At 48.7% G+C, this 27,450-nt stretch overlaps 1 protein-coding gene across 1 annotated transcript; it reads right to left on the bottom strand.

Annotated features, from left to right (window-relative positions):
- Positions 1-6,328: 6,328 nt before the first annotated feature.
- Positions 6,329-27,279, bottom strand: LOC135828531 (SUMO-activating enzyme subunit 2-like; the record flags this gene model as incomplete). Its single annotated transcript, XM_065340976.1, is given in 14 exon segments — positions 6,329-6,430; positions 10,103-10,215; positions 10,887-10,980; positions 11,479-11,539; positions 12,139-12,217; positions 13,178-13,286; positions 13,827-13,921; positions 14,268-14,365; positions 17,600-17,721; positions 18,590-18,690; positions 19,096-19,160; positions 24,599-24,669; positions 26,933-27,016; positions 27,111-27,279. Coding segments are annotated over 14 exon segments (1,335 nt in total), but the record flags the coding sequence as incomplete, so codon positions are not given.
- Between the last annotated feature and the right edge of the window lie 171 nt (positions 27,280-27,450).

Genomic DNA, 27,450 nt, shown 5'->3' with positions numbered 1-27,450 from the left:
CCAGGCCAGGCTACATTTGTAGGCCAGTCTGGTCAGTGCCGCGCGCGTGGGGCCACTTCAGAGTTCAGTTCAGTTGACTGGAGTTGCGGTGCCACAATCACTGCTGCAGACCTGACTGCTATATTTTCACAATTCGCTGACAGCAAGGAGTAATGTGCTGCCAATTTTCAGGTGTGTGTGTGTGCGTGTGTGTGCAAGAGTACATGTGAACATGTTCTCTGTTTTACTTTATCACTTTATCACTGTGTATATTCCTGGAGAACAGTTGAGAATATAAAGCCGTGAACCAAATATTTGGGTTGACACGGAAAAACCCTGCGTTTTGACGTATGATACATGCATGCAATTGGGTAGGGCCAGGTCAGAGGGCCCACGGCTGACTCGCGCTGTGCATATGGTAAGATGGCGTCTTTTTTACCGACTTTTTTCGCAAAAGGTTGTGATGGTGATCCGCGCGCGTCGCGTACGCGTCAGCGAAGCGACCGTACAATTTTTGTACAACAATGCACGTTTTGCATTGATTTTCGAAAAATGTTCAAGAAGAACCACTCGAAGCATACTTCGCTTCGTTCATCGTTTTGGAGTTTTAGCTTTGGAAGACGAGTCCTTTGGAGGTATGGTTGTGACATGCACACTTTATTGTTTCAAACTTGTTGAATTGCCTTACCTTGCCCACCTGCCACCCGCTCTTCAAAGAGCGCCCCAGTTCCACCTACCTCGACTTTCAGAATTTGCAGTTAGACAGAACAGTAATATTTAGAATCACAATTAGCTGCCAAAGCTACTCTCAGCCTAGCGTAATATGGTAGATGTGTAGCTTCAACGTGTCTAATGGACTTACCTGGCCCACCTGCCACCCGCTCTTGAAAGAGCGCCCCAGTTCCACCTACCTCGGCGTTCAGAATTTTATAGTTCGCCAGCAAAGTAATATATTAGAAACAGGATCAGCTGCCAATTCTCTCAGCCTGACGTTATGTTGTGGATTTATAGCTTCAACCTGTGGATTTGACTTACCTGCGCCCCATGGCCCAGCCTGTTTCACTCTCTTTCAAGGAGCACCCTACCTTGCGTTGAATCGTAGCATTTTGAGCTTGTGAATAATTTTGTAGTATTGAACGAGTAATTCATGTCTGTAGTTGGTTTGACTTACCTGCCCCAGCCTGCCTGAAGAAGCGCCCCTCACCTGATATCCAGCCATGTTCTTAACATGGCTTGTGGATTTGACTCAACATTGTGCCAGTTCTACCTGCTGTGTGTACAACATTGTAAGAAGTTGACAAGATTATTAGTACATTTCAATTTCAGAAACATAGAAATACTTTACCTGCGGAGCGCGTGGATCCTGCAGCTCGCTCCATGATCCACCCAGTGGCCGTCACATACTCAGCTTATTGCTAGCTTGTCTTCTTGCGCTTGGCAGCCGGCACGATCAGCTTGTTGTGAGTTGGCAGCGCTGTCGTCAGGTACTGGGCCACTAGAATCCTGAGGCGGTCGACATCCTTGTTCGTATTTTGCAGAGTGTGGCGCAACATGTTGAACTTGTGGTGGATGGACTCGCCACCTTGCTCTCCAAGAGCACCAAGAGCCATGCCAAACCTCTCCATGCAGGGGACAAGATGACACTCGAGAAGGTGCAACTTAGGAGTTACAGGGCGTTTGTGGCGTGCTACTACCTCGGACCGGACATTCGCCATGAAGGAATTGATCTTCTCCTGCAAGCTGGAAGTGATAGTGTCGTCAGCTGCGCTAGTCGAAGAGAAGACGGCTCTGCAACTGGCGTACGCAGCAAAAAGCGACAGGTACCTCTGGGAGCACTCTGCGGCAGCTTGGATCAGTTGATGCTGAGACTGTGTCGGAGCAAAGTGGGCACCATCAGGATTGACAACAGAGGCGACTACATTGACCGGAGCAGATACAATTTCACGAGTTACTGACGGTTGTAGTGCTTTGTTGATGTGGTTACCTACAAACGCGCCAGAATGATAGGCCTGCCGATCGATCCTGTGCTTCACCAAAACCGGTTCAAAGGATGAAGCGCAAGGACCATTCTTGACCTTAGCACCCACGAGCTGCTCCTCTAAATGAGCGATGCGGCCGCTGATCTCATTTAATTGCTGCTGTTGTGTTGCCCAGTGCTGCTGTAACTGAGCTGCAAACCCTGCGTGTTGTGCTTCTGCCGCATGATTTGCTTGCACCGCTTGTGCTGCATTCAGCAATGCCCATTGCAGTTGCGTCTGTGCTACATAGAGCTGCTGTTCTTGCTGTGCCTTCTCTGATAGCAGTGCCCATAGCTGCTGCTGTTTCTCGGCTACTTCCTTGAATGTTGCGCTTGCTGATTCTGCGTTAATCGATCTTGCCAGCATGAGGTCAATGGCTTCTGCATCTCTGATCATTGCCTCAAAGAGCAGAGGAAAAATACCAAGATCAAGGTGCAGTATGGGAATGCACACATCACGAATGTCAATCGGGAGGATTTGGGGTCTGATGACATTGTTAAACTGTTTGGCATTTTGAAGTCTGGACCCAGATGCCACAAACTGACCATGGTCTTCGCTCAAAGTGGCAAGGGTTCTGTCAGGGAAGGGAGTGTCATGTGTCTGCTGCATATCTTTCTTGGTGGCCAAACAGAACAGACAGGGTCTGACACCACTTGCTCCTGACAGCCCATACAACTTCATCATGAAATCATAATCCCCAAAGAGGCACACTTTGATGGTCTTACCCTTCCATGTCGATCCGCGAAGGTTGGCAATTTGCTCAGCGTACGGCTGAAGCATCGTTGCCAAATTGGAGGGCGAGTCCTTTCCAGCGAACACCAAGAAGGGAACAGTGTTGCTCAGGGAGTTGGGGTGCAAAACATTCACGAGCTGGAAGCAAAGCTTAAATGAATGACCGCCATGGTCCCCTCCAATCTTCACCCACAGCTCATCTTCTGGCAGTGTCCCGTTCCAAAGCAACGTGCCCGCTGTTTCGTTCAGCTCAACAAAGTGCAGAACGAGCTGCACGAGGTCCTCAAAGCGCACGACTGGGCTCATCACGACCGTGCCAGAGCTATCAAGAAGAGGAACTTCTTCAGCGACGAGAGGGAACGGGAGCTCTTCCGACAACTGCTTCCGCATTTCCCGTTCCGACTCTAGTGGCAGACCACACAACTTTAGGTAGCGGCGAAGCTTCCGCAAGCCATTCCAAGGAAGTTGGAGGTCAGCTTTGATGGCAAGTCCAATCCCCTTGGTCAAGCCTTCTGGGAGCAACCCGGCCTCTCGCAGAAGATCCTCACGTCGTGCCGTACGCAATGATTGCAGCGCGTGAATGCTCTGCGCATCCTTTCCTTTCGCTCCACCACATGCTGCTTCCTGGATGGTAGTGAGAAGGCTTTCCCTTCTCCTCAGAGTCGCAGAGGAGGCATCCGCAGATGACACCCTGGCGACAGGAACGCGGTGCCACATGGAGGTACTGCCTCGGGTACGCTGTTCAAGGCGACCATCATCGGATCGAGCTTCGATAAGCTTTGTGAGAAGCTTCGACCCGACATCACCTTGAAGGACACTGGGCGGAGCGTCCAGGACACTACCAACTGTAGACGCTGGCGACAAATATCGCTTGGGCGGCGGGTTCTTGCCGAAGGCACAGTCCGCTACATGCTGCTTCAATGTTCCGAGGGGAACTCTTGCTGGGCAGCCCTCAAAAGCTAACTCACCAACATTGTCACAAGACACAACAAGCTCAGGTAGTGTGCTGCTAGCAAATACGTGTGGTTGTTTAAAACCTGACAATAGCACCATACGCTTACATGAAAAGCAAACAGTGCTGGCTCCCAGCCAACCCACAATGCACGACACACAGAACAGTTTGCTGCAGCACGGCGATTCCACAGCACGATTCACGACAAGGCCGCAAATAGGGCAGACCAACGAACTCGGTACGAACGTGAATCTGTCTGGCGACAGAGGCAATCCACACACATGGCTTCCAGTACACAATGCGGAGAGCTTTTCCGGGTCCACATCGGTACCATGGGTGGGGGAGGGTTGAGTAGGCCGTGGCGCCGCACACACACCGTGAAGGGATTTGGCTTTCTTTTGTCGGCCACCCTTTCTGGCCGCAGCAATAGCCGTGCAAATGCTGCACTTCGTGTCTGTATGTGCAGACCATTGGTGCAAAGCTGGCAGTTTCTGACCACAACCACCACTAATACTAGCAACAGCACCACTTCCTACTGTCTTCATGACAGACGTCATGCTATCAAAACACGCCTTGCAAAAATGACTTGGGTGTATATCCTCCTTATCTCCTTCCACTTTCTCACCAAACGCACGAAATATGTCTAGGGAGTAATCCTTGACACTATAGGTTGGGGCACTCCATGACTTGTTGCCCTTACGGTGGGTTGGTAGCTTGCAGCCACCCAAACGACATAGGGAATGCAAATGCCCCACATGAAACGCATAGTCATGATCAGGATCCATCGTAACACTCCACACAACCTATGCACACAAATTTGAAAATTTTGAAAACAAGCACAATGTACCTTCGGGTAAGTCGCCGAGAACATGGATCTGCCCTTCAGAACACGAAGAACTTTTCTGAGCGTGGAAACAAGAGATAGTCCTACCTGGAAAAACCTCCCAAAGCCGTGGCGTTTGCTCCAGTAGGGTATACCAGGCGTCTCCAACTCCACTTCGAATCGTTACCAAAGTCTCACTACGTAGCAGCGTTCAACAAGGAAGTCAGCAAAGAAACAGTTCGATCGGGAAAGAAACAGTTTTTTCGGCTCGGTTCCTGCAAGGCCCTACACTACCGCATGTATAGAGCTAGTTGGTGTGATTCTCGTTGTTCCGTGCAGCTCAGAAGGGCCTCGATATCAGCATAAGTCGACGATCGCGTCGAGCAAGTTTGAGAATTTTTTTGAATTTGAGTGCGGGGTTTCCCCGCAATCACGACTACAGAGCCTGTACTCATACCCACGCTGCTGTGCACTAGATCACGCACTGTGAGACAGCCGTGTCCGAGCTGTGAGTACCCAGTTGACCGTGGGTGTCGGCGCAGTTCAACACGCGTAAAAAGTCTTTTTACACGCTCCCTGCTACCAGCGCGGGTCTTGAACTCGGGACCTCATGATTCGCAGGCAGGCCTGCAAACCAATCGGCCATATGCGTTGGGTAGACAAAGGGGAACACTCAGTTAATGATGGAGCGGGCTGATACTGTTGCTTGGCGTCATCACTTTCTGCGTCGCATCAGGGAAATTTGTCGGGAAGACAGACCAATTGTTTACCTGGATGAAACCTGGATCAATGCCCATCATACTGTTTCCGGGAAATGGCGAGTCTTCCCAAATTTAGAAAACCATGGCACTGGTGCAGTGTTTGTAACGGTATAATTTGTCAATGCTGTATGTGTCTTTGGATATGAGTGGTGATGAGAACTAGTGAAGATGGCTTCATTGTATAGGTGGCGCACGTATGTGTTTCAGTAGTCTCAATGCTTTCTGCTTGTGGAAGAAGCTACTACATGTATTCAAATGTTACTGGGAGAACATTTTGCGGCGTACAATTTACTGTAGGTATCTAAACGGTGCACCGGGTGACAAGCAACCCCTTGAAGATCCTTCTGGGAAGGGCAAGCGTCTGATAATCCTGCACGCTGGTTGGAAAGGTGGTTTTCTACCAGGGTGTTAGTTGGTGTTTGTGGGAAACACCAAATCTCATGATTACCATAATGAAATGAACGCGAAGCACTTTGAAGAATGGTGGAAGCAGAAGCTACTACCTTCAATTAAACAGCATCTACCGGCAGGTGAACCAACTAATCGTGGTTGTGCTTCAGCCTTTGAACCTTTTTATTATAATAGGGCCACATTGTTTGATTAGTGTCATCTTCATTGTTCTACTGCAGGTGCGGTCATTGTCATGGACAATGATGCACCATTACCATACGGCGAAGACGCAGGCGTCCAAGTGCCCCCCCCCCCCCCCCCACACACACACACCTCATCGTCGCGAAAGCGGAGATCCAAGAGTGGTTGAGGATATCAACGTGGACAGAGGCATATACTGTACAAACAGTATAATCTTATGATACCTCTTTCTTGCAATAGGATGATAACTGATTTTCTTTTTGACCTTTATGCTTATTTATGTCTCCTCATCTGCCACTCAATGCAGAGTGGTTCCGCTTGATCTGCCACCGTCTTACTTATCCTTGGTGTGGATGTATTACAAATCGAACGAAAGAGTAATGTTTCTGGCTAGGAATGGCTGTTGCATGATGACAACCCCATGTGAACGCAGCAGAAAGTCCAACAACTAAACAATACCGGTGTGACCTACCTCTGGCTTGCTGGAGCACACATAGCACTTTGGATTGGGCTCAACTAGGCTGCAAGGAACCAGCAGCTTCTTACGTGCATTCGGCTGCTTGCTCAAGTAGATCTGCATCGAGAAAAGCACAAACGAGCAAAACAGCACGCGCAATATGATGTTATGATGGGCTGTCTGTGATGGGTCTCAACACTGTTTGTGTTACAGTTAACGTACCGTAAAGTCTTGTATAAAAGCCGCGGCTTCTATGACTTTCTTGGTGAAATTTTGCAGGCTTCGATATGAGACAGGTATTTCTATGTATGTCTACACTAAAACCAGGCTTATGTGTGATTTGATGGGCCCAAAATGGCGGCTTCTATTCGAGGGCGGCTTCTATTCAAGTGCGGCTTTTATACAAGACTTTACGGTACTCGTACTTCACTCTCAAAGACCAATTTGAGTGACAGCTATTTGCAGCTAAGCTTTGACTAAGTAGCAGTGTTGGAAGCCAGGTCAATGAGTATTGATGTGGCATGCTCGGCGTTTAGTGAGCTACATTGTATTCCAACCGTAAATTCTGTTTCTTGTACTGGCACCTGCTTGTGAAATGCATGCTTGTCTCTACAAAGTCAATAATGTGAACCCAGCGGTATCAAGTTGTATGATCTGAGCTGGTAATAAGTTGCTATCGTAACAAATCGCCTATTCATTGGTTTGAGGGAAAGGGGAAAAGTCTGAAGAAAAAATTGACTGTCACCACCAGGACTCGAGCCAGGGACCCTCGCCAGAGGCCAGTGATGCTCCTATTACTGAGCTCTAACTAATAGCAGAACAATTATTTTAGTAAGTGGGCCAATTAAAAAAAAAGGCTCTTGAAACATTCGTCCGCGCGTACCCTTTTGCAAACCAAAGTTCTTTCTCTAAACGAAATTATTCAGTAAGGTTGTTCACTGACAGCGGCAAGGTAAGTTTCGTCTGCCAAATCATGTCCGAAGTCTCCTTTCCAAGACTCTCACTCGCGGAGAATACTTCGAGAAATTCCCAATGGCACGAGACTGAGCATTTCCCATTGCGCCATGAATACCGTTACACTGTGATTTTGGGGTTGTCAGCCGTTGGGCAGTTGGTTTAATGGAGTCATCTTTCCCAGATTTCTTCTAAATCGCTATTATCTCTCCCCAGGGGAGACCCACCTGACCAGTTTCTGGTAGTGAGGAAGCACAAGTAGTAGTGTGTGCATGTGTGTGCATGTGTGAACGTGTGCACGTGTGTGTGTGTGTGTGTGTGTGTGTGTGTGTGTGCGAGCGCGCGCGCGTGTGTGTGTGTGTGTGTGTGTGTGTGTGTGTGTGTGTGTGTGTGTGTGTGTGTGTGTGTGTGTGTGTGTGTGTGTGTGTGTGTGTGTGTGTGTGTGTGTGTGTGTGTGTGTGTGTGTGTGTGTGTGTGTGTGTGTGTGTGTGTGTGTGTGTGTGTGTGTGTGTGTGTGTGTGTGTGTGTGTGTGTGTGTGTGTGTGTGTGTGTGTGTGTGTGTGTGTGTGATATTTACCATCCGCCAACTCTTGGAGAAGACAGTAGAACATCAAACCAAGGGTTCCTTTGTCTTCATCGATTTGCGCAAAGCTTACGACTCGGTTCCTCGTGAGTGTCTCTGGCAGGTATTGGCTAGAGCTGGTGTCCCTTCACCCATGCTGGCGGTGATCAAGTCGTTTCACACCTCAATGGCTGCTGTATTACGCATGAGTGGTACAACTGTAGATCCATTTAGCGTTCATAATGGTCTACGCCAGGGTTGCTCAATGGCGCCCGTGCTGTTTAACATTTTCATGTGGGCCGTGGTAGGCAGATGGCAGCAGCGCGTTAGTGGTGTACCTGGTATTGGTTTCAGCTTCTCGCACAATTCTGACACTGGTAACCTCTACGGGAAGTCTCACCGCACCGACCCTGTCACTACTGCTACGGAGGCTCAGTTCGCTGATGACTCGGCATTGTTCGCTACATCAAGAGCTGGTGCCGAGGCCGCATTGACAACTTTTGACAACACGGCGTTTGAATTTGGCCTCGCGGTTAGTGCCACAAAGACAAAGTTTTTGGCTGCTGGTGCTGATGTGTCTGCTGCTGACCGCGTACCCCTCAGTCTAGCTGGTGTCGACATTGTCTGTGTCACCGAATTCAAGTATCTGGGTTCGGTAATTCACAGCGGCGGCCGTTCATCCTACGATGTTGACTCCCGCATTGCGAATGCCTCCCGAGCGTGTGGCGCTTTGCAAAAGTCCATCTTTGGCAACAAGCACCTGGACCTACACATCAAGAGGTGTGTGTTCAACGTCTGTGTCTTGTCGCTCTTGCTGTACGGTTCGGAGTGTTGGACGCCTCTTCAACGGGATTTGCAGCGGCTCTCTGTCTTCCACCACCGATGCATCTGCTCGATCATGGGAGTGTCTCGCCAAGAATGCTGGGATGACCACATCACCAATCACCAACTACGCGTGAGGTGGGGTGATCCCGACACCATCCGCACGAAGGTGGAGCACCGCCGCCTTGAATGGCTCGGACATGTTGCTCGGATGGAGGACCACCGGCTGCCGAAGCAAGTTCTCTTTGGCACGCTTCCGTCAGGTCGCCCAGCTCATGGCCCTCGTCGGCGCTGGAAGGATTGTATTATGTCTGACCTTCGTTCTCGCGGCCACAAGGGGAATGGCGAGTTGCATGCGAGTCGCGTTCCACCTGGCGCTCGGCGTACTCAGCACTGGTAGATGCCCAGCATTGCCCCGTGGAGGTCTGGCAAGGCACAAGTATGCTTACCCCCAGTCAGCAGTCGATGCGCCCCTGCCGCTGCCTGCTTCTCTGCTGTGCTGCGCCGCTCACTGTCAGGCGTGTGACCGCTGCTTTGCGTCTACACCTGGCCGCGCCCGTCATTGCTGCTCACGGACTTGTAGTCATCCGACCGTTCAGGACCGTCAGGGTTTCACATGTGTTGCGCCTGCTCCCGCCGATTTCGCTTGCCGCATCACCTGGATCGTCACAGGGCTGTGTGCTCCTCCTCTCTCTCAGCTGCCCCTCCGGGGCCCACGTAACCTACATGGCAGTGGCTCAATAGGATAGGACAGGTGTGTGTGTGTGTGTGTGTGTGTGTGTGTGTGTGTGTGTGTGTGTGTGTGTGTGTGTGTGTGTGTGTGTGTGTGTGTGTGTGTGTGTGTGTGTGTGTGTGTGTGTGTGTGTGTGTGTGTGTGTGTGTGTGTGTGTGTGTGTGTGTGTGTGTGTGTGTGTGTGTGTGTGTGTGTGTGTGTGTGTGTGTGTGTGTGTGTGTGTGTGTGTGTGTGTGTGTGTGTGTGTGTGTGTGTGTGTGTGTGTGTGTGTGTGTGTGTGTGTGTGTGTGTGTGTGTGTGTGTGTGTGTGTGTGTGTGTGTGTGTGTGTGTGTGTGTGTGTGTGTGTGTGTGTGTGTGTGTGTGTGTGTGTGTGTGTGTGTGTGTGTGTGTGTGTGTGTGTGTGTGTGTGTGTGTGTGTGTGTGTGTGTGTGTGTGTGTGTGTGTGTGTGTGTGTGTGTGTGTGTGTGTGTGTGTGTGTGTGTGTGTGTGTGTGTGTGTGTGTGTGTGTGTGTGTGTGTGTGTGTGTGTGTGTGTGTGTGTGTGTGTGTGTGTGTGTGTGTGTGTGTGTGTGTGTGTGTGTGTGTGTGTGTGTGTGTGTGTGTGTGTGTGTGTGTGTGTGTGTGTGTGTGTGTGTGTGTGTGTGTGTGTGTGTAAGTGTGTGTACAACATGCAGCCCGATCAGCTATGAGCACAGACACTAGACAAAACTCAACTCACCGTTTTACAGTCAGACACCTTGCCTTGGAGAATTTTGAACGCTTCCATGACAACGAGACCAGCAATGACAGCATTAGTTGTGGCAATTGCTGGAATTATGTTACCCGCCATTGCTTCAAAAAAACAGAAAAAAGGAAAACAGAAACAATACAATATCATCGTACTCAGTACTGCCTGTTGAGAACAAAACCACTGTGATACGGAAAAATACAGTTTAGTGAGGCGTTGTTGTGTTCAATGTATGGCCACTGGTCAGTGATGTCTCCGGAATTGAGTCACCCGGGTCCGTGGCACTGATGGGGTTACAGGGTATCTCAACACCCCAGCTGAAAAACAGCAAGTGTCTGACGCATTGGAAATTGTGCGACAGTAGTAGATTTTCACAATATTGGTTGCTTTACTGCAGACAAAAAGTAAGGTACTGTGTGGTGCCGAAGAACTGGGGATCTAGAGTCGTCGCCTGGCCGTTCTTATTTTCATATAGAAATTTCAACATGCTTGAGCCGCCATGTACAGACGGGCATCCAGTGCCTGGTAGCCTGTCCGTTCTTCAGCGTCCAACAGTACTGTACTGCTAGACCCCCAGGAGAGCGAGCAACTGCACTTAAACTGTGTAGATATCCATGTGCAAGTTCTGCTGCTCTGCCCTGCACAAATGATCAGGGCATTCTGATCTCGGTTTCTTGGACTTGTGCGCGAGTGTGTGTGTGTGTGTGTGTGTGTGTGTGTGTGTGTGTGTGTGTGTGTGTGTGTGTGTGTGTGTGTGTGTGTGTGCGTATCTTACCCTTGCACTCAAATCTCGATTTCCTCTTGATACCGAAGACGTGTGCTCGCAAGTTTGCCACAGCCGTAACAAAGTCCAGACTTTCATCGTCATCCTGCAAGACGAAACATCCACAAATAGCCATACACCACATTGGTCAAGCTCCACAGGTGTGGTAAGACCTTGTTGACAGAAAGATGTGTGGAGAGAGAGAGAGAGAGACAGGCAGACAGACAGACAGAGACAAAGAGAGACAGAGGAATAGATGTCAGAGTGACATACAAGCGCACAGAAGAGATACCATGCTAGAGGCACAAACAGCTCGCACGAGCTAACAGCTACAGTGGTAACAAAGTGGATGTTCACAACAAAACGCAACAATGGGCTGCCCAATCTCCAATGGTCCACTTTTCACATCTTTCTGTCGGCCTATCTGTTCCTTAGTTTGTCCTCTTCTTTAGCTGTCCGTTTACTTGGTCAGCTGCTTGATCTGCTTATCTCCATGATCAACAACCATCATCACACATTATACTACTTCAATTACATGACTGTATTCGTTGGCACTCAGGTGGCATGCACTGCAGCAGTCAGACCAACAATCTACGCTAAGTACCTTATCCCAAACGAGCTGCTTGTCCGTACGCTGCTGACGAGCGACTTTCAGCTCACCTAACCTGGTATTACAACAAGGAAAACAAACACGAAAACACGAACCACATTACAGCTGTGTCAGATAGTGTTTTCGGGTATCTAATCTGGACAATTAGCTACGTGAGCATGGGCACTCTATGAAGTACTGTTATGCTGGAAACACTCTGTATATCGTATCAGTATATGGCACATGCGAAATCTTGTTCGTTCTAATTTTATCCATTACTGTGCTGAATTTCTTGGTTTTTTTGTACAGAGTATGTACTGGCGTAGTAAAGTTTCCTCTTCTTCCTTTTTGTCGAAGATGTGCAGCAGACTGCCTGCAGTGCTGATTCAACTTGTACCTATGTTATTGTGATTTCACAGCGATCGGCACAGCTCATGCTAGCTTGCGCGTGGCTCTCAGTTAGCAATATAACGCTCTCGCTTTGTATTGTTCTCTTTGTTTTTGACAACTCTGTTTTCTTTTGTTGGTCGCCGCACCAGCCACACACAATACCATAGCAATAGTGAGTATAACTGAAGAGACAGGTGCTGAAAGCTGGTGATGGAGTGTACGGTGCTGCAATCAGCTGCATCACAACTAACGCAAGAGCAATCACCACAAGGATCACGGTCTTACGTTCTGCCAAGTGTGTCCACCGCCACTTGCAGGCTCCACATCTTCTGATCTCTCAGGTTGCCAGACGAACCGTTCACTTCTGGACAGGAGCACAGAAAGACATGCACACAATACAGAATGTGTGTGCGTTCATCAGGAACGCAGCAAAGATGATACTACATAGCATCGGGGGTAGTAGCCCTATGCAGGCTATGGTACAGGATGCCTGCAGCAGCATTGCAACAGGCAGACTAACAGTGCACATGCGCAGCAAAGACTACCGGTACCCCTTACAATTACAATTAATTCCCACAGCGCTGCCACACAAATTCTTTCTGCACAAATCAAAGTTGAGAATCCAGTCCAAAAGTAGTACAACACAGTGGTCCAAGAGTCGTGGAACTCAGCCGGCAACCTAGGACTCCCGTTGAAGCCACCGTTTCACCGAAATTGCGTATCCCGTTCACCTCAATCCCACGCTGGAGCAGGACTGTGCAGCCATGAAATCAACCGCTGGTGATTGTTCGGCTGAACCCCTATCTACCATAAGGACACCTCTCCAGGTTGACATGCATATCGGCGGACGCTACTTGTGGCGATAGATAAATGGTTCTCCTGCGCCACTGCCCTCCAGCCTTAGTCGGGTGGCATCCTTTCTTGGTTATCTGCTTGCAGGTGGATCAAGACTGGCCACGGTAGCTTTGAAATGTCCAAACTGATTTTTCGAAATGCATCCCGTATGCATGGTGAATACTGAATAGTCGCACATCCGCTCGCAAAGCTGAATTGGTACTTATATTATGCAGATTATTGATTCCCGGAAATTGCTGTCCGTTACTACACTACTTCAGTAGTAAAATAGCAATAGTGCAGTGAATGACATACTAGTCATGCTCATATGATCTCATAAATAAGCCAGTGCCCTGAGCCAGTGCACAGCCCAGTGTTGACTGGGGAGGCATGACGCCTGGTGCCACACCACCTCATTCGATCAGACTTCATTGAGCAGCACTGTCCTTTGGATTTCAAACACAGACGAGAATGCCCTCAAGGTACCCACCATCATGAGCTTCCGCTGGCAACGAGTGATAGTCTAGAGGAGTGGGAGGTCGCCTCTTCTTCCACAAGTTATCCATTGACAAAAGATACACGACGTCGTCATGGAAGAGCTGCAGTTAAAAAGAGCAAGGCGTGAAATTCAAAACAGCAGTTCGTTACTGCGTACAACAATGCTTACCACCCAATCACTTGCTCACCGACTACTTGTCGAAGCTGTTAGCAGTGGTCAGCAAATGTCAAATGAAAAGTCCCCCGGGTAGTGAACCCACCTTTCACGAAGACGACTTTCACCAATTTTGAAACAAGCCTGACCCCTGAACGGGTTGTAGCATTCACCAGAATAGTAACTACTTTCAAAGTTTCAATTCAATGGCCTACCACCTACCTGAAACACATGTCCAAAGTGAAAACCAACAGACGTCCTACTTGGAAGGTTCACAGTTTACTGTCTGGTTCGAGGGTTTGCCAATCACCATGGTGAACTCTGCCAATCACCATGGTGAACTCTGTTCTCTTCTTGAGGCGACTGAAAGTCAGTCAACATTCCATGCGAAGCTGTCCTGAAACTAGTATCCTGAACGGACCCTTGCTAAGTGATATGCACAGAGTAGCTGTGAAGTGATCAGAAGAAGAAACACACCCACGCCTACCTTTGTAAATATCTTCTCTGGGTCATAGTCGACACGCTCTGCCCACTCACGAGTGCCGCAGCTCTCCTGTGTACTGGACGCAGTCGAATCACTGCCTGGAATGTACATAAACAATCATACACGTGCGCACGAGAGAGAGAGAGAGAGAGAGAGAGAGAGAGAGAGAGAGAGAGAGAGAGAGAGAGAGAGAGAGAGAGAGAGAGAGAGAGAGAGAGAGAGAGAGAGAGAGAGAGAGAGAGAGAGAGAGAGAGAGAGAGAGAGAGAACTGCTCAACAAAGGAACATACACAAATGTTACAAACGTGTATGTTTCTTCACCAGTCGGCAGACAGGCTACACATACATAATACAGACACAAGAAGGAGTGATTCAAATCAGTATCCGGTACAATAATCAAGACAACCAGGACAAACCCACGCCAACCGCGGAAGCACTGACTTACTGGCACCCTCCGTTGCAACAGCACCACCCTTCGCCGCTTCAGGATCCGTCATGTCGGGAGCAACTTCGTTGTCCGCATCGACCTCACCGAATAATTGACTACATAACAGTAGCAAACAACAGTAATAATTCGGAGTTAATGTCCCGCCTGCAATGCAAAAACTATAACCCAATACCCGACAGCACCGTCGGGTTACGAAGAATTGGGAGATCAGCCTCGTAGCCTAGGCCGTTCTGATTTTTCATGTACATGTACTATGGTCTATGCACAGTTGAGTCACCGTGTATACATTAGTATGCTGTGCTTTGGTGAAATCCTAGCCTGTCCATTCTCCGGCACTACACACCCCGGCACCTGACAGCACTGTAGAGTATAAGCCGCGTCCCTATTCTCAAGTCTCCGTTGTACTGTCTCGGTGCGTTCACTTCAATACTAGTACACTCGACTGTAAGTTGCACCCACTTCTGTAATCTTAGGGTTTCTTGTTAAAGGTACCACATCTTTTCAGGGAAATAGAGTACAGTAGTACCGTAAAGTACCGTTGATCCGCCCCCTCTCTAATTCCCGCCCCCTCTCTAATTCCCGCCCCCTCTCTAATTCCCGCCCCCTGTCGATTTTCTACCTGTGAAGCGACTTCGGCGTATACAACGAAAATACGATGTTGAACCGACGCATGCACTGCTGTACACAGTACTGTATAAGCAGAAAATTTCGTCGGTCAATAATTTCGTCCAACTCCAAAGAAAGGGAGTTCGTCTGGTTGTAAATTTCGTCCATGGATCATAAGAGTGTATTGAAAAGCTGGACAAATCAATATTAGTCCGGCATTTAATTTTGTCCAACAGCTCCTTGGACGAAAAAGACGAAATTAAATTCCAGACGAATATTTCTGCTTGTACAGTATTTGCCAATTCAGGATGGAAATGTGCACAATCCAGCACATGGAGTCTGAACTTCTACGTTGTTGTATATCGTACTGCACTTGACAGCCTTTCATCAGTGCGCGGGATGAAAGCAGAAATTGGAGAACGAGAAAAATTATCACAGTTCAAATCTGACGAGTCAGGTACACTGACACTCTCTTTCGTTCGACGCCACAAGGATCCCCTGTTTGACTGGCCATGGCTGCCAGTTCTGCTGTGCAGTTGCTGACAGTAAGACGTTTGAACGGTTTCATCAGTGCGTGGGATGAAAGCAGAAAGCGGAGAACGAGAAAAGTTCAGCAGAGTTCCGATCTGACGAGCCAGATACACTGACACTCTCTTTCGTTCGACGCCACAAGGATACCCTGGTTGAATGGACAAGAGCTGCCTGTACCACCGTGTCAAAAGGCTGTCCAACTACATGGCAGGACAATGACTGAGGTAAGGAAGCTTTTACTCGTTTCGATTGGTCTGCTGTTCTGTCGTTATGATTGAAATTTTTCCATTTTCAAGGAGCGTATCGCGTTTGTTTGATGTTGCTTGAATGAATGCCCTAAAAGTAATCAACGACTTCGTAATAGTTGCGTGACAATGATATCAGTCCTCAAGGACTGCAAGGACTTTGCATCAATCGTCTAGCCATAATCACTTTTATTTCATGATAAATGTATTTTTGTCCTGTGATAATTATGTGAACTCCACGACACTCTTCCTCTAGTATGATGCCAAAATACAATGGGATCGACAAACGCAGTGCCAGTGTACTAGTAGTAGTAGGAGGAGGATTGCTTGTATGCCGATGACAAGAAAAAGCTTCTCAAGATCATACTGTAATGTATTCCATGAAGTAACCGTTTTGATGTCACAAACATGACATTGTGTCAGTGAAATTGCCTCGTGACAACAAAACATTGCATTTCCATCTTGGGGAAGACTGTTTGACTGACGGTAACGCTGTACAGATTGTTAAATCATCTCATTTCAATTATTTAGTTGCAGTGAAGTGAAACACTGTGGAGTACACTACATGTATGTTGGTGTGTCTGTGCGTCTTGAGTGTGCACAAACGATCGTATTCCTCGTATTACTGATAGATTATTGTCCCCACCGTCACCTGTTCACAGGTCTTTGAGTGGATGGATTTTCATTGAGCATCACATTCGTTGAGAACGTAGTAGTTGTGTGCTTCCATGCATCATTACTGTAATAAGCGTATCCTTGTGCCATCTATTTGTTGCAGGTGTGCTGATCTTCAGAAGCTTGCGGAAGTGAGTGCTGCTGAACATTTGCATGGCCATGAGCAATGGTGAAGCTTGCTATTGCACTCTCAGCATGTGCTAGTATTATGCTGACTACTGCACTATGTTACTCTCTTACACTAATACATGTACGTAAACGTGCGCGCACCCGTCCACGTACGCATTCGTTTCGTACAATTATTTGTTATCCCTCTTTACTTTACGTGTAAATGGGTGGTCGTTTGCATGGCTGTTGGAGTTGCGTGTGTATTGTGTCTCTACTCTTTTCTTGGTGTTATTGGCGTTGTATAAGTGTGTGTGTGTGTGTGTGTGTGTGTGTGTGTGTGTGTGTGTGTGTGTGTGTGTGTGTGTATGTGTGTGTGCGCGTGCATTTGAAAACAATAAATTAATCCTTGGCTCTCCATCATGGCCTATTCTCTTTCGATTCTTGGTATTTTCTTGGCGTTGTGTGGGTGTGTGTATGTGTGTATGCGTGCACAATGATTTGAGAACACTACATGATTGAGATATTGTAATTTGCAGCGTCTGCGAAGAGACCACTTGATTTGAGGATGGTGTTTGTAGGGTTATTCATGTAATGAAGTGGCTGCAGTGGAGCCTCAATACTTATTTTTTTATCTTGAGAAGTGAATGATGTAAAGGATTAACTGCTCACAGCAGATCCTATGTCTAATTTTGAACACTGGATAGGGGATGCCTAATTGGCTGGACTTTATACAGGGAGTTTTGTCCACATACAGACTCTGTACAATTGATTTCAAAGTTTGGACTCTGTACAGTGGATGTTGGACCAATGGACTCTCTATAGGGGTGAAGCCAATTGGCTGGACTCTATACAGGGCCAGGGAGTGATGTACATCTAAACTTTGAGCTCACAGTTGATTCCAAGTTTGGACTCTGTACAGTGGATTTTGGACCAATGGACTCTATATAGGGGTTGGACATCATATAGGGGCTGGACGCTCTACTGAGTCCAACATGCATGCATAAGTAATGAAAGGCAATAGCCGTGTCGATTAAAACAAAACAAAAGCGACTCCCAAGTTGCAAAGCGACCAGTTCCAGCTATACTAGCCTAACTCAGCACCCAGTGCTCTGCTGGTCATGTACCTACAGCACTGTACATTGTAGATGGACATGACAAGCTTACTTGAACAGATGCTTGGCCCACACGATGCAATGAATGGGCTCGGACGGTGTGTTGCGAATGGTGCATCCCGGGAAGGTCTTGGCCGTAGGCTTCGGCAAGCAGTCATAGCACTCGGTTTCACCCTGTGTGCACAAACCAACAGCCGCAGATGAGCACAGAATACACAGCGGCAGACTGCAATGAACTAATACACAAGGCAAGTGATATATCATGCACTGGAAGTACAGCCGTCCCTCTCTAATCCGGCACCTTTTGCTACGGCGTTTTCTGCTGGATTAACGAGGGTGCTGGATTAAGAAATCCTGCCCTCTGACACGGCCCTACCCAATTGCATGCATGTATCATATGTACGTCAAAACGCAGGGTTTTTCCGTGCCGACCCAAGTATTTGGTGCACGGCTTTATATTCTCAATTGTTCTCCGGGAATATACACAGTGATAAAGTGATAAAGTAAAACAGAGAACATGTTCACATGTACTCTTGCACACACACGCACACACCTGAAAATTGGCAGGACACTACTCCTTGCTAAAATAAGAAAGTATGGTTGGTTGGTTGACTGCCGTTGTCTCCTGGACAACATTGACCAGACTGGCCTAGCCTGGCCTGGCAAGGAGTGCACCTGTACGGTACGCGATTTACGACTGCCGGATTATGAAATCAAACTACGTGCAGTTTGAGCGATTCGTTTCAAAAAGTCACTGCCGGAGGCGGAATTCAAGTGCCGGATTAAGATGTAGGAATTGAACGAAAAAATCGGTTTCGTCAGAAAGTGCGCCGGTTGGCAAGGGTTCCGGATAAACAAGAGCCGGATTAGAGAGGGACGACTGTACTACATTGGAAGTATTACATGCAAACTAAAGCAAACTTTTTTTTAAAGAAACAGCCAGTATGAGCACTGGTCTGTACCGATGCTAACACTCAATAACACGACAAAACCGACTGCAAACAAACAACTTACAGAATGAGCAGGGTGCACTGCCACGTACCTTCTTGATAACAGTAACCTGTCCTAGGTAACCAGCAGTGCCGCTTTCCACCAGTGGGACATCAGCAGCCAGGCACATGCGGTTCACATGGCTTCTGGCAGCTACACACATGCAACAAGTGCACACACACACACACACACACACACACACACACACACATACACAAGAACACACACGCACACGCACACACATGCGCACAAACACACACACACACACACACACACACACACACACACACACACACATATATACACACACACACACACACACACACAGAAGTACGCAACATTACAACAGAAGAAGTCCGTAGAACACGTGTGCTTTTTTAATCAACGCAAATGAAAATCACCTCCATTTAACTACACGTACAGGTTAACTACATGTACATGTACATGTACATGTATTATTACCTTCAGCATTAGTTGAGTACCTACACTAACTGTATAAAGTAAAGCACTTCATACTATTCATCAGAAGGTGAATAGCATCAGGAAATCCAACCATACCTTTGTTGTCCAAAGCATTGAGCACCAGAGTGAATTGCTTGAAGTAATTTGTTGAGTACTCCGGACTGCAAGCACAACACAGGCCCGACAAAGAAAACGCAACGCATAAGGGGACGTGTGCACACTTGAGGCAGGTTTGATTTTTTTGAGCTGTAGTTTTCGTCGTTTTTCGCAGCCCATGCCCACCCGGCATCAGGCCAGAGTGGAGCCTTTAGGAGCTAGGAGTCGTAGTGTAGAATCGTAGTGTAGTGTAGAGTAGGTGATATTTTGAGTAGCTGTCACTCCCTGACCTACTCTCCGCCATGGACGAGCTGGCAGGTGAACCCCGAGCTTGATCCAGCAATTGTCGTCGTATGTTAGTGAGTTTAGACTTTAGAGAACGAGAGGAGCGCGTGAAACGGCGTGTGGATGAGCTATGTGCACACGTTTCACAGTTACGAGGCAAACTGAGCTCCTTGAGGCAGTCCGCCATTGCCCATGTCGACCAACAGCAACAAAAAGGCGAGGAGGTCAAGGAGAGTGCAGCTAGTAGTACGAATAAGAGTACCCGTACTAGCACTGGAAAGTCTAAGCCGCGCGCAAATAAGAGTGCAAAACCGCCAAAGCAGCAGGCAGAACACGTGGGAACGCACACTGAACCCCGTACCCGTAGCGCTGCCACACCCTGGCACGCAAGCAAGACGGTGCCCTCAGTGGACACGGAAACGGAGTAATGTCATGTACTTTGACGCAGAGGGTACTGAACTCCTGCCAGTCAAGAACTCCAAGCCTGTGTTCAGCACCATCACGGACGACTCTTGGAAATTGGTCTCTGCAGGGACACCCAAGACCAAGCGCTCTGTTGCCTACGTGGGCAACATCTCCCCAGATTGCACAAAGGACCACCTGAAACAGTTCATCATGGACAGAAGCGAACAGGCAATATCAGGCTCTTCCATTCCCGTGCATACCTGCAGTGTACATGTAGGAGAGAGTGGACGAGTATCAGCCAGAGTCACCGTAGATGCCACCTCCATGCCTATTGTGACCGCCCCCAACTTCTGGCCTAGGCCTTTGTACTGCCGACCGTGGCGCTTCACCAAAAACTCTGGTGGAAACCGCAGCAGCAATAGCGAAAACAGCAGCAGCCGCAGCAGCAGCAACGACAACAGCAGCAGCGACAACAGCAGCAGCGACAACAGCAGCAGCGACAACAGCAGCAGCGACAACAGCAGCAGCAGCAGCGACAACAGCAGCAGCAGCGACAACAGCAGCAGCAACAGCAGCAGCACCGCAGAATCTTCCGCACCACAGGCAAACACCACTGGCAACACAAGCAGTGCAGATGAAAGGGACAGTGGCAACACAAGCAGTGCAGATGAAAGGGACAGTGAGGATGGGAGCTCTGCCGATGCAGGTACCTTGAGTCGGACTCCAGGGATGAAAGCTCGCACCCACCAACGAGATTCACCACCTGCAGACCAAGCAGCCAAGTACTCTGTCTCAGTTGGCAATGCGTTTGCACCCCTCAGCCGGTAATGACCAACAAAACCCTGAAACTGTTCGTAACAAATGCCTTTGGGCTAATGAGTAAGTTAGATGAATTTCGCCATGTGCTCCATGCTGAATCCCCGGATGTTTCCATAGTAACAGAGTCGAAGCTGTCAGAGGCTGTGACTCAAGCAGAGTTGACACTCCCTGGCTACTACCAACCTCTGAGACGCGACCAAAACCGCCATGGTGGCGGGGTGGCAGTTTGGGTGAAGGCCACGCTAGCCATGAACGAACTGGATACCATTGATGTCTTCGTCAGGAGCTAGTATGGCTAAACGTCAAACTGTCAACTGGCCGGCCTGTGGCTATATGTGCTGCATACCGTCTGGGAACGTGCTCAGACACAGACACCAGCATCTTCGACGTGATCTGCAGGGGCCTCACCTCCACAGCCTGCCGCAAATCTACTGTGACAGTTGCTGGGGACTTCAATGTACATAACCAAGAGTGGCTCCACAGTAGCAGAACAACTAGAGCCGGCGAGCATGCAGAGGACATGTGCTACATGCACGGTCTTGAGCAGCTAGTCTACCAACCAACGCGTGGCCGAAACACACTGGACCTGATTATGTCCGACCTACCCGTAGAATCATTCGCTACTGTCGTGCCACCTCTTGGCAAATCTGACCCTGCCTGCATACTTGCTGACTTCCAGATCCGTGCATCACGCGAGCCTCCCATATCAAGAACAGTATGGAGGTATCAGCATGCTGATTGGACCAGGCTCCGTCACTTCTTCAGAACCACCAATTGGGCAGCTATTGCTCGGACTGATCCAGACCTGTCATGCACTGGCATCTCAGAGAGGATCCTGGAGGGTATGAAGAGGTTCATCCCCTCTAAAATTCTGAAAACCCGTGCATCAGATCCTCCATGGTGGACCCCTGAGTGCCCTGCTGCCACAGTGAGGAAACGACGTGCATGGAGGTGCCTGAGAGACGACCAGTCTGACGACGATCGGCAGTCAGCTTACCAAGATGGACGGCTCTCAACGATTGCCTGTCTCAAAACTGCCAAGAGTGCTTTCATGGAGAAACTGAGACAGAAAATGACCTCAAAGCAGCTGCCACCCAGTGACTGGTGGCGCACCGTCAAGCGTGCCTCTGGCAATGGGCGTAGTTAATCTGTTCCGACATAACGTGATTCCGATGGACGGGAGTACACAGCCAGCGCAGACAAAGCAGAATGCATGGCCCGCTATTTTGCAAGCAAATGCAGTCTCGGCTAAGATGACCGCGTTCGGAGAGTGTGCCTGTACACGTGTATCGGATTTTGAATTCTTGCCTGTAACAAGCCCCATTCCCATATGTCAGACCTCGAACTGACCAGGCTCTTTCGGACGTCCGTTTCCGCGTGGCTGCTGTTGAACACACCCTTCACCAGCTCAACCCATCAAAGGCAACCGAGCCGGATAGGATACTGGCACGGGTGTTGAAAATCCGCTCTGCTGAACTGGCGCAACCGCTTTCCATACTGTTTACCCAATGCTTCCAAACTGGGATACAGCCCAAGACATGGAAGATTGCCAACATAGTCCCTACATTCAAACGGAAATCAAAGTCGCTACCCTCCAATTACCGTCCAGTTTCGCTCTTGTGTATTCTGTCCAAGGTGATGGAGACAATCATCAAAAGAACGATCACAATTTTCCTCAAGTCGAACAACGTCTTCTCCACCAGACAGTTTGGATTTCGCCATGGTCATAGTGCAGCCGACCTCCTTACCAGCCTCCACCACCAGTGGCTGCATACAGCCGGGGAGAAAGGCGCAGCACGCATACTTGCCATTGAAATAGCCGGTGCGTCTGATCACGTATCACACCCCGGTGTTCTACACAAGTCCAACGTATACGGCCTACGTGGGCAACTGCACCAGTGGCTCGGCAGCTACTTCAGTGAACGCTACCTTCAGGTGGTCATTTGTGGCCAGACATCCTTAAGGCTCCCAATTCAGGCTGGAGCCCCCCCCCCCCCCCCCCCCCAGGGCAGTATTCTGGGTCTGACTCTCTTTCTCATATACGTGAACGACTGCGAGGACCACGTACCAGCTGGTGCTGACCTAGCCTCGTTCGCAGACGACACTACGCTGTATCACCCCCACCACCCACGCCCTCCAGCTAGCAGTCAACAACATCTCCCGCTAGGGTCAAGAATCGAAAATAAAATTTGAACCAGCCAAATCCCAGGCACTGACTGTCAGCTTCCACCGCACCCAATGGGACATGCCATCGATTGACTTCAAAGGATCTAACGTGACGGAACAAGAGCTCAAAATCTTGGGCATCAGTTTCGATGGTGAGCTTACCTTCCGGCGCCACCTTCGTACTGTAGCCCTCCGGGCAACACAGCGACTTGGCGCTTTACGTAAGGCTTTCCACCTCCTAGACGTGCCCGGTCGCATCCAAGCCTACAATGCTTTTGTGCGCCCAGAGATGGAGTACTGCCCCATTGTCTGGATGGGAGCGGCCCCATCCCTTCTTGCAAGACTCGACCTTGTGCAAGCCCGGGCCATCCGCGTCATCGCCCCAATGTGTTGGCTGCCGAGTCTTGCTCTTCGTCGGATGGCTGCAGCACTTTGCCTCCTGTACAAGATGCATTGTCCGGATGCGCATCCCCCTTCTACAGAGGATGTTGCCACCCCAGCAGCCCCAACACCAAGCAGTCCACTCCACCTGTAGTACATTCCAGAGATGTAATGCTCACGCACACCAACTGGCAAATGAACTTCCAGTCCGTTCCCGAAACAACCTGTGTTGAGTCTACCCTCACGCAGTTGTCCCCATCTGGAACCAGCTGCCCGCCGGAGTCTTCTGTGGTCCATTCTGCACCAAGAACTTGAAACACTTCAAATTTGCAGCCAACCACTATTTGAAGACCAACGACTGGTCGTGGGCACATGACCATCTCTGATTATCAGCATTATATCTGCCTCACCCCGTGACTTCCAAATTCCGCACCACATACTATTCCCAATAACGTCTGTTCTTCTTTTCTCTCCTTCTCCTCCTAGCACTGTCTGTCTTATACTTCCCCTCCGTTTTATGTACTGTCTCTCCTCCTAACATTTCGTATCATGTACCTGTCACTCCTTTCATTTTCTTCTTTTTTTCGGTGCGTTTTATGTCCCCATGACGTCGAGACCTCAGGTCGGCTGAGAACAAAAAGCCTCACCATCACTATGCTCCCACTATGCAATTTTTTGTCTTTGCCTGTGAGCTGTGATCATTGTAAAAATAAAAATTAAAAAATAAGAGAGCTTCTAAGTGACACATAGCAGCCGAGTTGCCAGTTTTATCACAGATGGCTGCACCATGAACCTTTTTCTTCTCATTCTCATAAGTGGAGTCCATGGAACAGCAAGCAAGTGATAGTTTAAAAATCCGCGCTACATATTAACCCGCAGCTTCCATACAATGCACTGTGCAAGCAGGAGTGTGCTGACTCTCTCAGCTCCATTGCCTGTGTATTCAGCAACTTTGTTGCTATGCGTGATTTATAAGTTCGATTTTTGGTCTCCCGACTTTTGCACAACTACAGATATCTGTATACATAGGGGGGGGGGGAGCACCTAATCACACCCACGGCTATGTGGTGCGGGCATTCAGCACTAAACTAGGCTGACTGAAGTCCACAGGCAATGACCGTCGCACCATCATTGACTATTCAACTGGCCTGTGTTACTGTTACCACTTTAATCAATTAACCAGTATAAGTACATCAACGGTTGGCTCGGTTGAAGACTGTCGAATGGTTTCTGGGAAAGCAATTAGGTGGTGGTCCACTGCAAGCCTCACTGTCAGAACTGTGCACATGGCTTCGAATGACTGAACACGTAAAGTTGAGATTTGCATGGCTCACTGCCGAACATGATCTTTAGCGAGATCTGTGAGGTAGAGCTGAACAGGAAAGTCGCAGCGAAGTCGGGTGTCATGAATCCTCATGATTGTGTTACAACACAACGTGGTACTTACTTGAATACACTGGCATGGTGAGACTTGATGTTGGCTCTGGGATTGAACGACAGAGCACTATCTTTGGCCACCTGAGAAACGGCACAGCACAACACAGCCAGCACATGCACATCAGCACATGCACATAAGCACATGCACCACACACACACGCACGCACACACACACACACACACACACACACACACACACACACACACACACACACACACAACCCCCCCCCCCCCCCCCCACACACACACACACACAAACTTCAGCTCAGTCCTTGTTTAGGGTACCTGAGGATCGAATTGAAAGAATATCACTATAAACATAATAATTATTATTATTATTTGAGGGATTCCCCAAAGGCCGAAGCCTAAATCAAGGGGGTCTCCGAGAATAAATATATGTGTACAATGCGTGTACAATAGGGTGCAATTCTTAAAAGGAAGAAAATATTACGATAAAAAAAGATTAATGTGAAGAGGTTAAATAAGAAGTCTGAGTAGAAGCAAGCGAAAAGGGTACTGGTAAAGAAGGGGGGTAATCAGGAAGTGAGAAAACCTCGAGGATGGAATCTATACCTGTGGAAATGGGACTTAACGTGCCAGCTAAATACACCACGGGTTTCAGATATCCTAATCTCGGTAGGCAGGGAGTTCCACGTGGTGATCATGGAATGTAGTAGAGTGGATCGGAAACAGGGACCAGTGTGAGTGGGCAGGAGGTAAAAGTGGGGACGTCGTGCACTCTTGGATAGAACTATGTTGAGATTATTGAGGATTTCCGGATATTGGCGGGTGAAATGGTAAAACAGTTTGAGGCAATGTATATGCCGCCGCCACGCAAGACTTTCCCATTCAGCAGCTTCAAACACGTTCTCCATGCCATGAGGAATGGGCACTTTCCAACGGTGTAAATACTGCCTGGCCACGCGTGCTTGCAATCGTTCCAAAGTGTCAATATTTCCTGCGGTCAGTTTGTTATTCCACAGAGGTGAAGCATACTCAATGGAGGGACGGACGTATCCTTTGTAGAGGCGGGCAATGAGAGCAGGGGTCAGATTGGGTGACATGTAGGATAGCAGAACAACGCGACGACGAAAGTTGGAGGTGACACTATTGATGTGGGTCTGGAAAGACAGGCGGGGATCCAGGGTGATTCCTAGATGGCGGTGGGTAGTCGAGGGACATAGGTCTGCAGCATCCACACGCAGTGCTGGGGCAGGAGTCTGGGCGGGGTCAAGTTTGCCGAATACAACACGCACGGATTTAGCGGCATTAAACCTGCCACCAAATGTAGCAGCCCAGTCCATCACCATGTTCATTGCTGACTGGAGCTGTTGAGGTGCTGCTGCTGGCGGTCGGGATAACCCCAGCGCAGTATCATCAGCATAGAGGTATGTTTCCGTCCTGTTGCCATCAGGGATTGATCTCGGGAGGGCATTAATGTACAGGAGAAATAGGATGGGGCCAAGGTGGGAACCTTGAGGAACTCCCGCCGAGATAGGGGCGAGGGGGGAAAGGTCTTCGCCAACTTTGACCTGTAACTTGCGAGCTTCAAGGTAACCTGCAAACCAAGTAGTAGCCGTTGGGTTGCATAGTGGTTGTAGAAGGGCCAGAAGGGTAGAATGCGGGACGCGATCAAATGCCTTGGCAAAATCCAAGAAGACCACATCATACTCCTGGCTGCTGTCCATGCTCTTGGCGGCGCTAGCCGTTAAATGTATCAGTTGGTCAACTGTGCTCCGACCGTGTACAAACCCAAACTGATCCGAAACTATTACATCTTCATTCCTAAGGAACCTGCTAAGACGGCGCGCGACAATCGAATCAAGCACTTTGGCGACCGAGTTCAAGAGAGAAATAGGGCGGTAGTTCTGGGGTTCAGCTGTGGAACCTCTCTGCTTATATATTGGTACAACTTGCGCCGTTTTCCACGATGGTGGCAGGCGGCCTTGTGTTATACTTAAATTAAAGACTTTGCAGGGGGAGTGGGCAATGACACCAGCGGTCTCCTTCAGAATGCGGTTTGGGATGTCACCACCGGCAGCTTTATGGACAGGCAATCTCTTGAGAGTATCAAAAACGTCGTAGGCAGATATAACTGAGATATCGAAGGGGGATGTTGGCGTAGGTGGGGGGTGCGGAATAGGTAGTTGTTGTATAATACGTACACGATGAAAACGTTCTTGGAAAACTTACCCACCTAATTTGCCTTGATGTATGTACAGAATATGATTGCGCAGTTCTTTTTTATTGCAATAATTAAATTTTTGTCTCCACGTAGGTTATTTTTTAAATTGTATACAATAATATCAATTGTATGTGGTGCTAAACCAATACTCTCACTCACTTCGGCTTTCGGCTTTCCAACGTGGCGCTTTTGGAACAGAAATTGTCTGTTCAAGTTGGACACATCGATGGTATCGAGGTCAATCTGGAACGACCAGAACACAGTGGAACACAGACCCCTTGAAAATATCTCCAAAATGTTGACATTATGGAAATGAGGCCAGCATTCATTGACTCACCACCTCGATGTTTTGAAAGCCACTCAAGACGAGATTCTTCAATAGCTCACATCCTATCCCCCCTGCTCCCACCATCAGAAACTTGGCTCCTGATACGAGCTGATGCAGGTCATCGCCGAGCACTTTCGACAATGGATCCATCTTCACTTTTCCTGATTCAATAAAACACAACTACGAGGGGCATTGCACTGGTCATTCTTTTTTGAAAGAAGGTGAAATCGTAGCATCGCCGCAAATTTTTTCCCTAAAACAAGGAAGTGGGCCGGGCCATATGGCCAGGCCAGGGAGTCGTAAAAATACCGTATTTTACGACTCCCGGCCTGATGAAGACTCACAGGGC

Source organism: Sycon ciliatum, chromosome 1 (genome assembly GCF_964019385.1).
Source record: "Sycon ciliatum chromosome 1, ocSycCili1.1, whole genome shotgun sequence".
In the NCBI taxonomy this organism is placed as follows: domain Eukaryota; kingdom Metazoa; phylum Porifera; class Calcarea; order Leucosolenida; family Sycettidae; genus Sycon; species Sycon ciliatum.
Note: the sequence above shows the minus strand (reverse complement) of the source record. Positions and strands in the feature narration are given on the sequence as shown.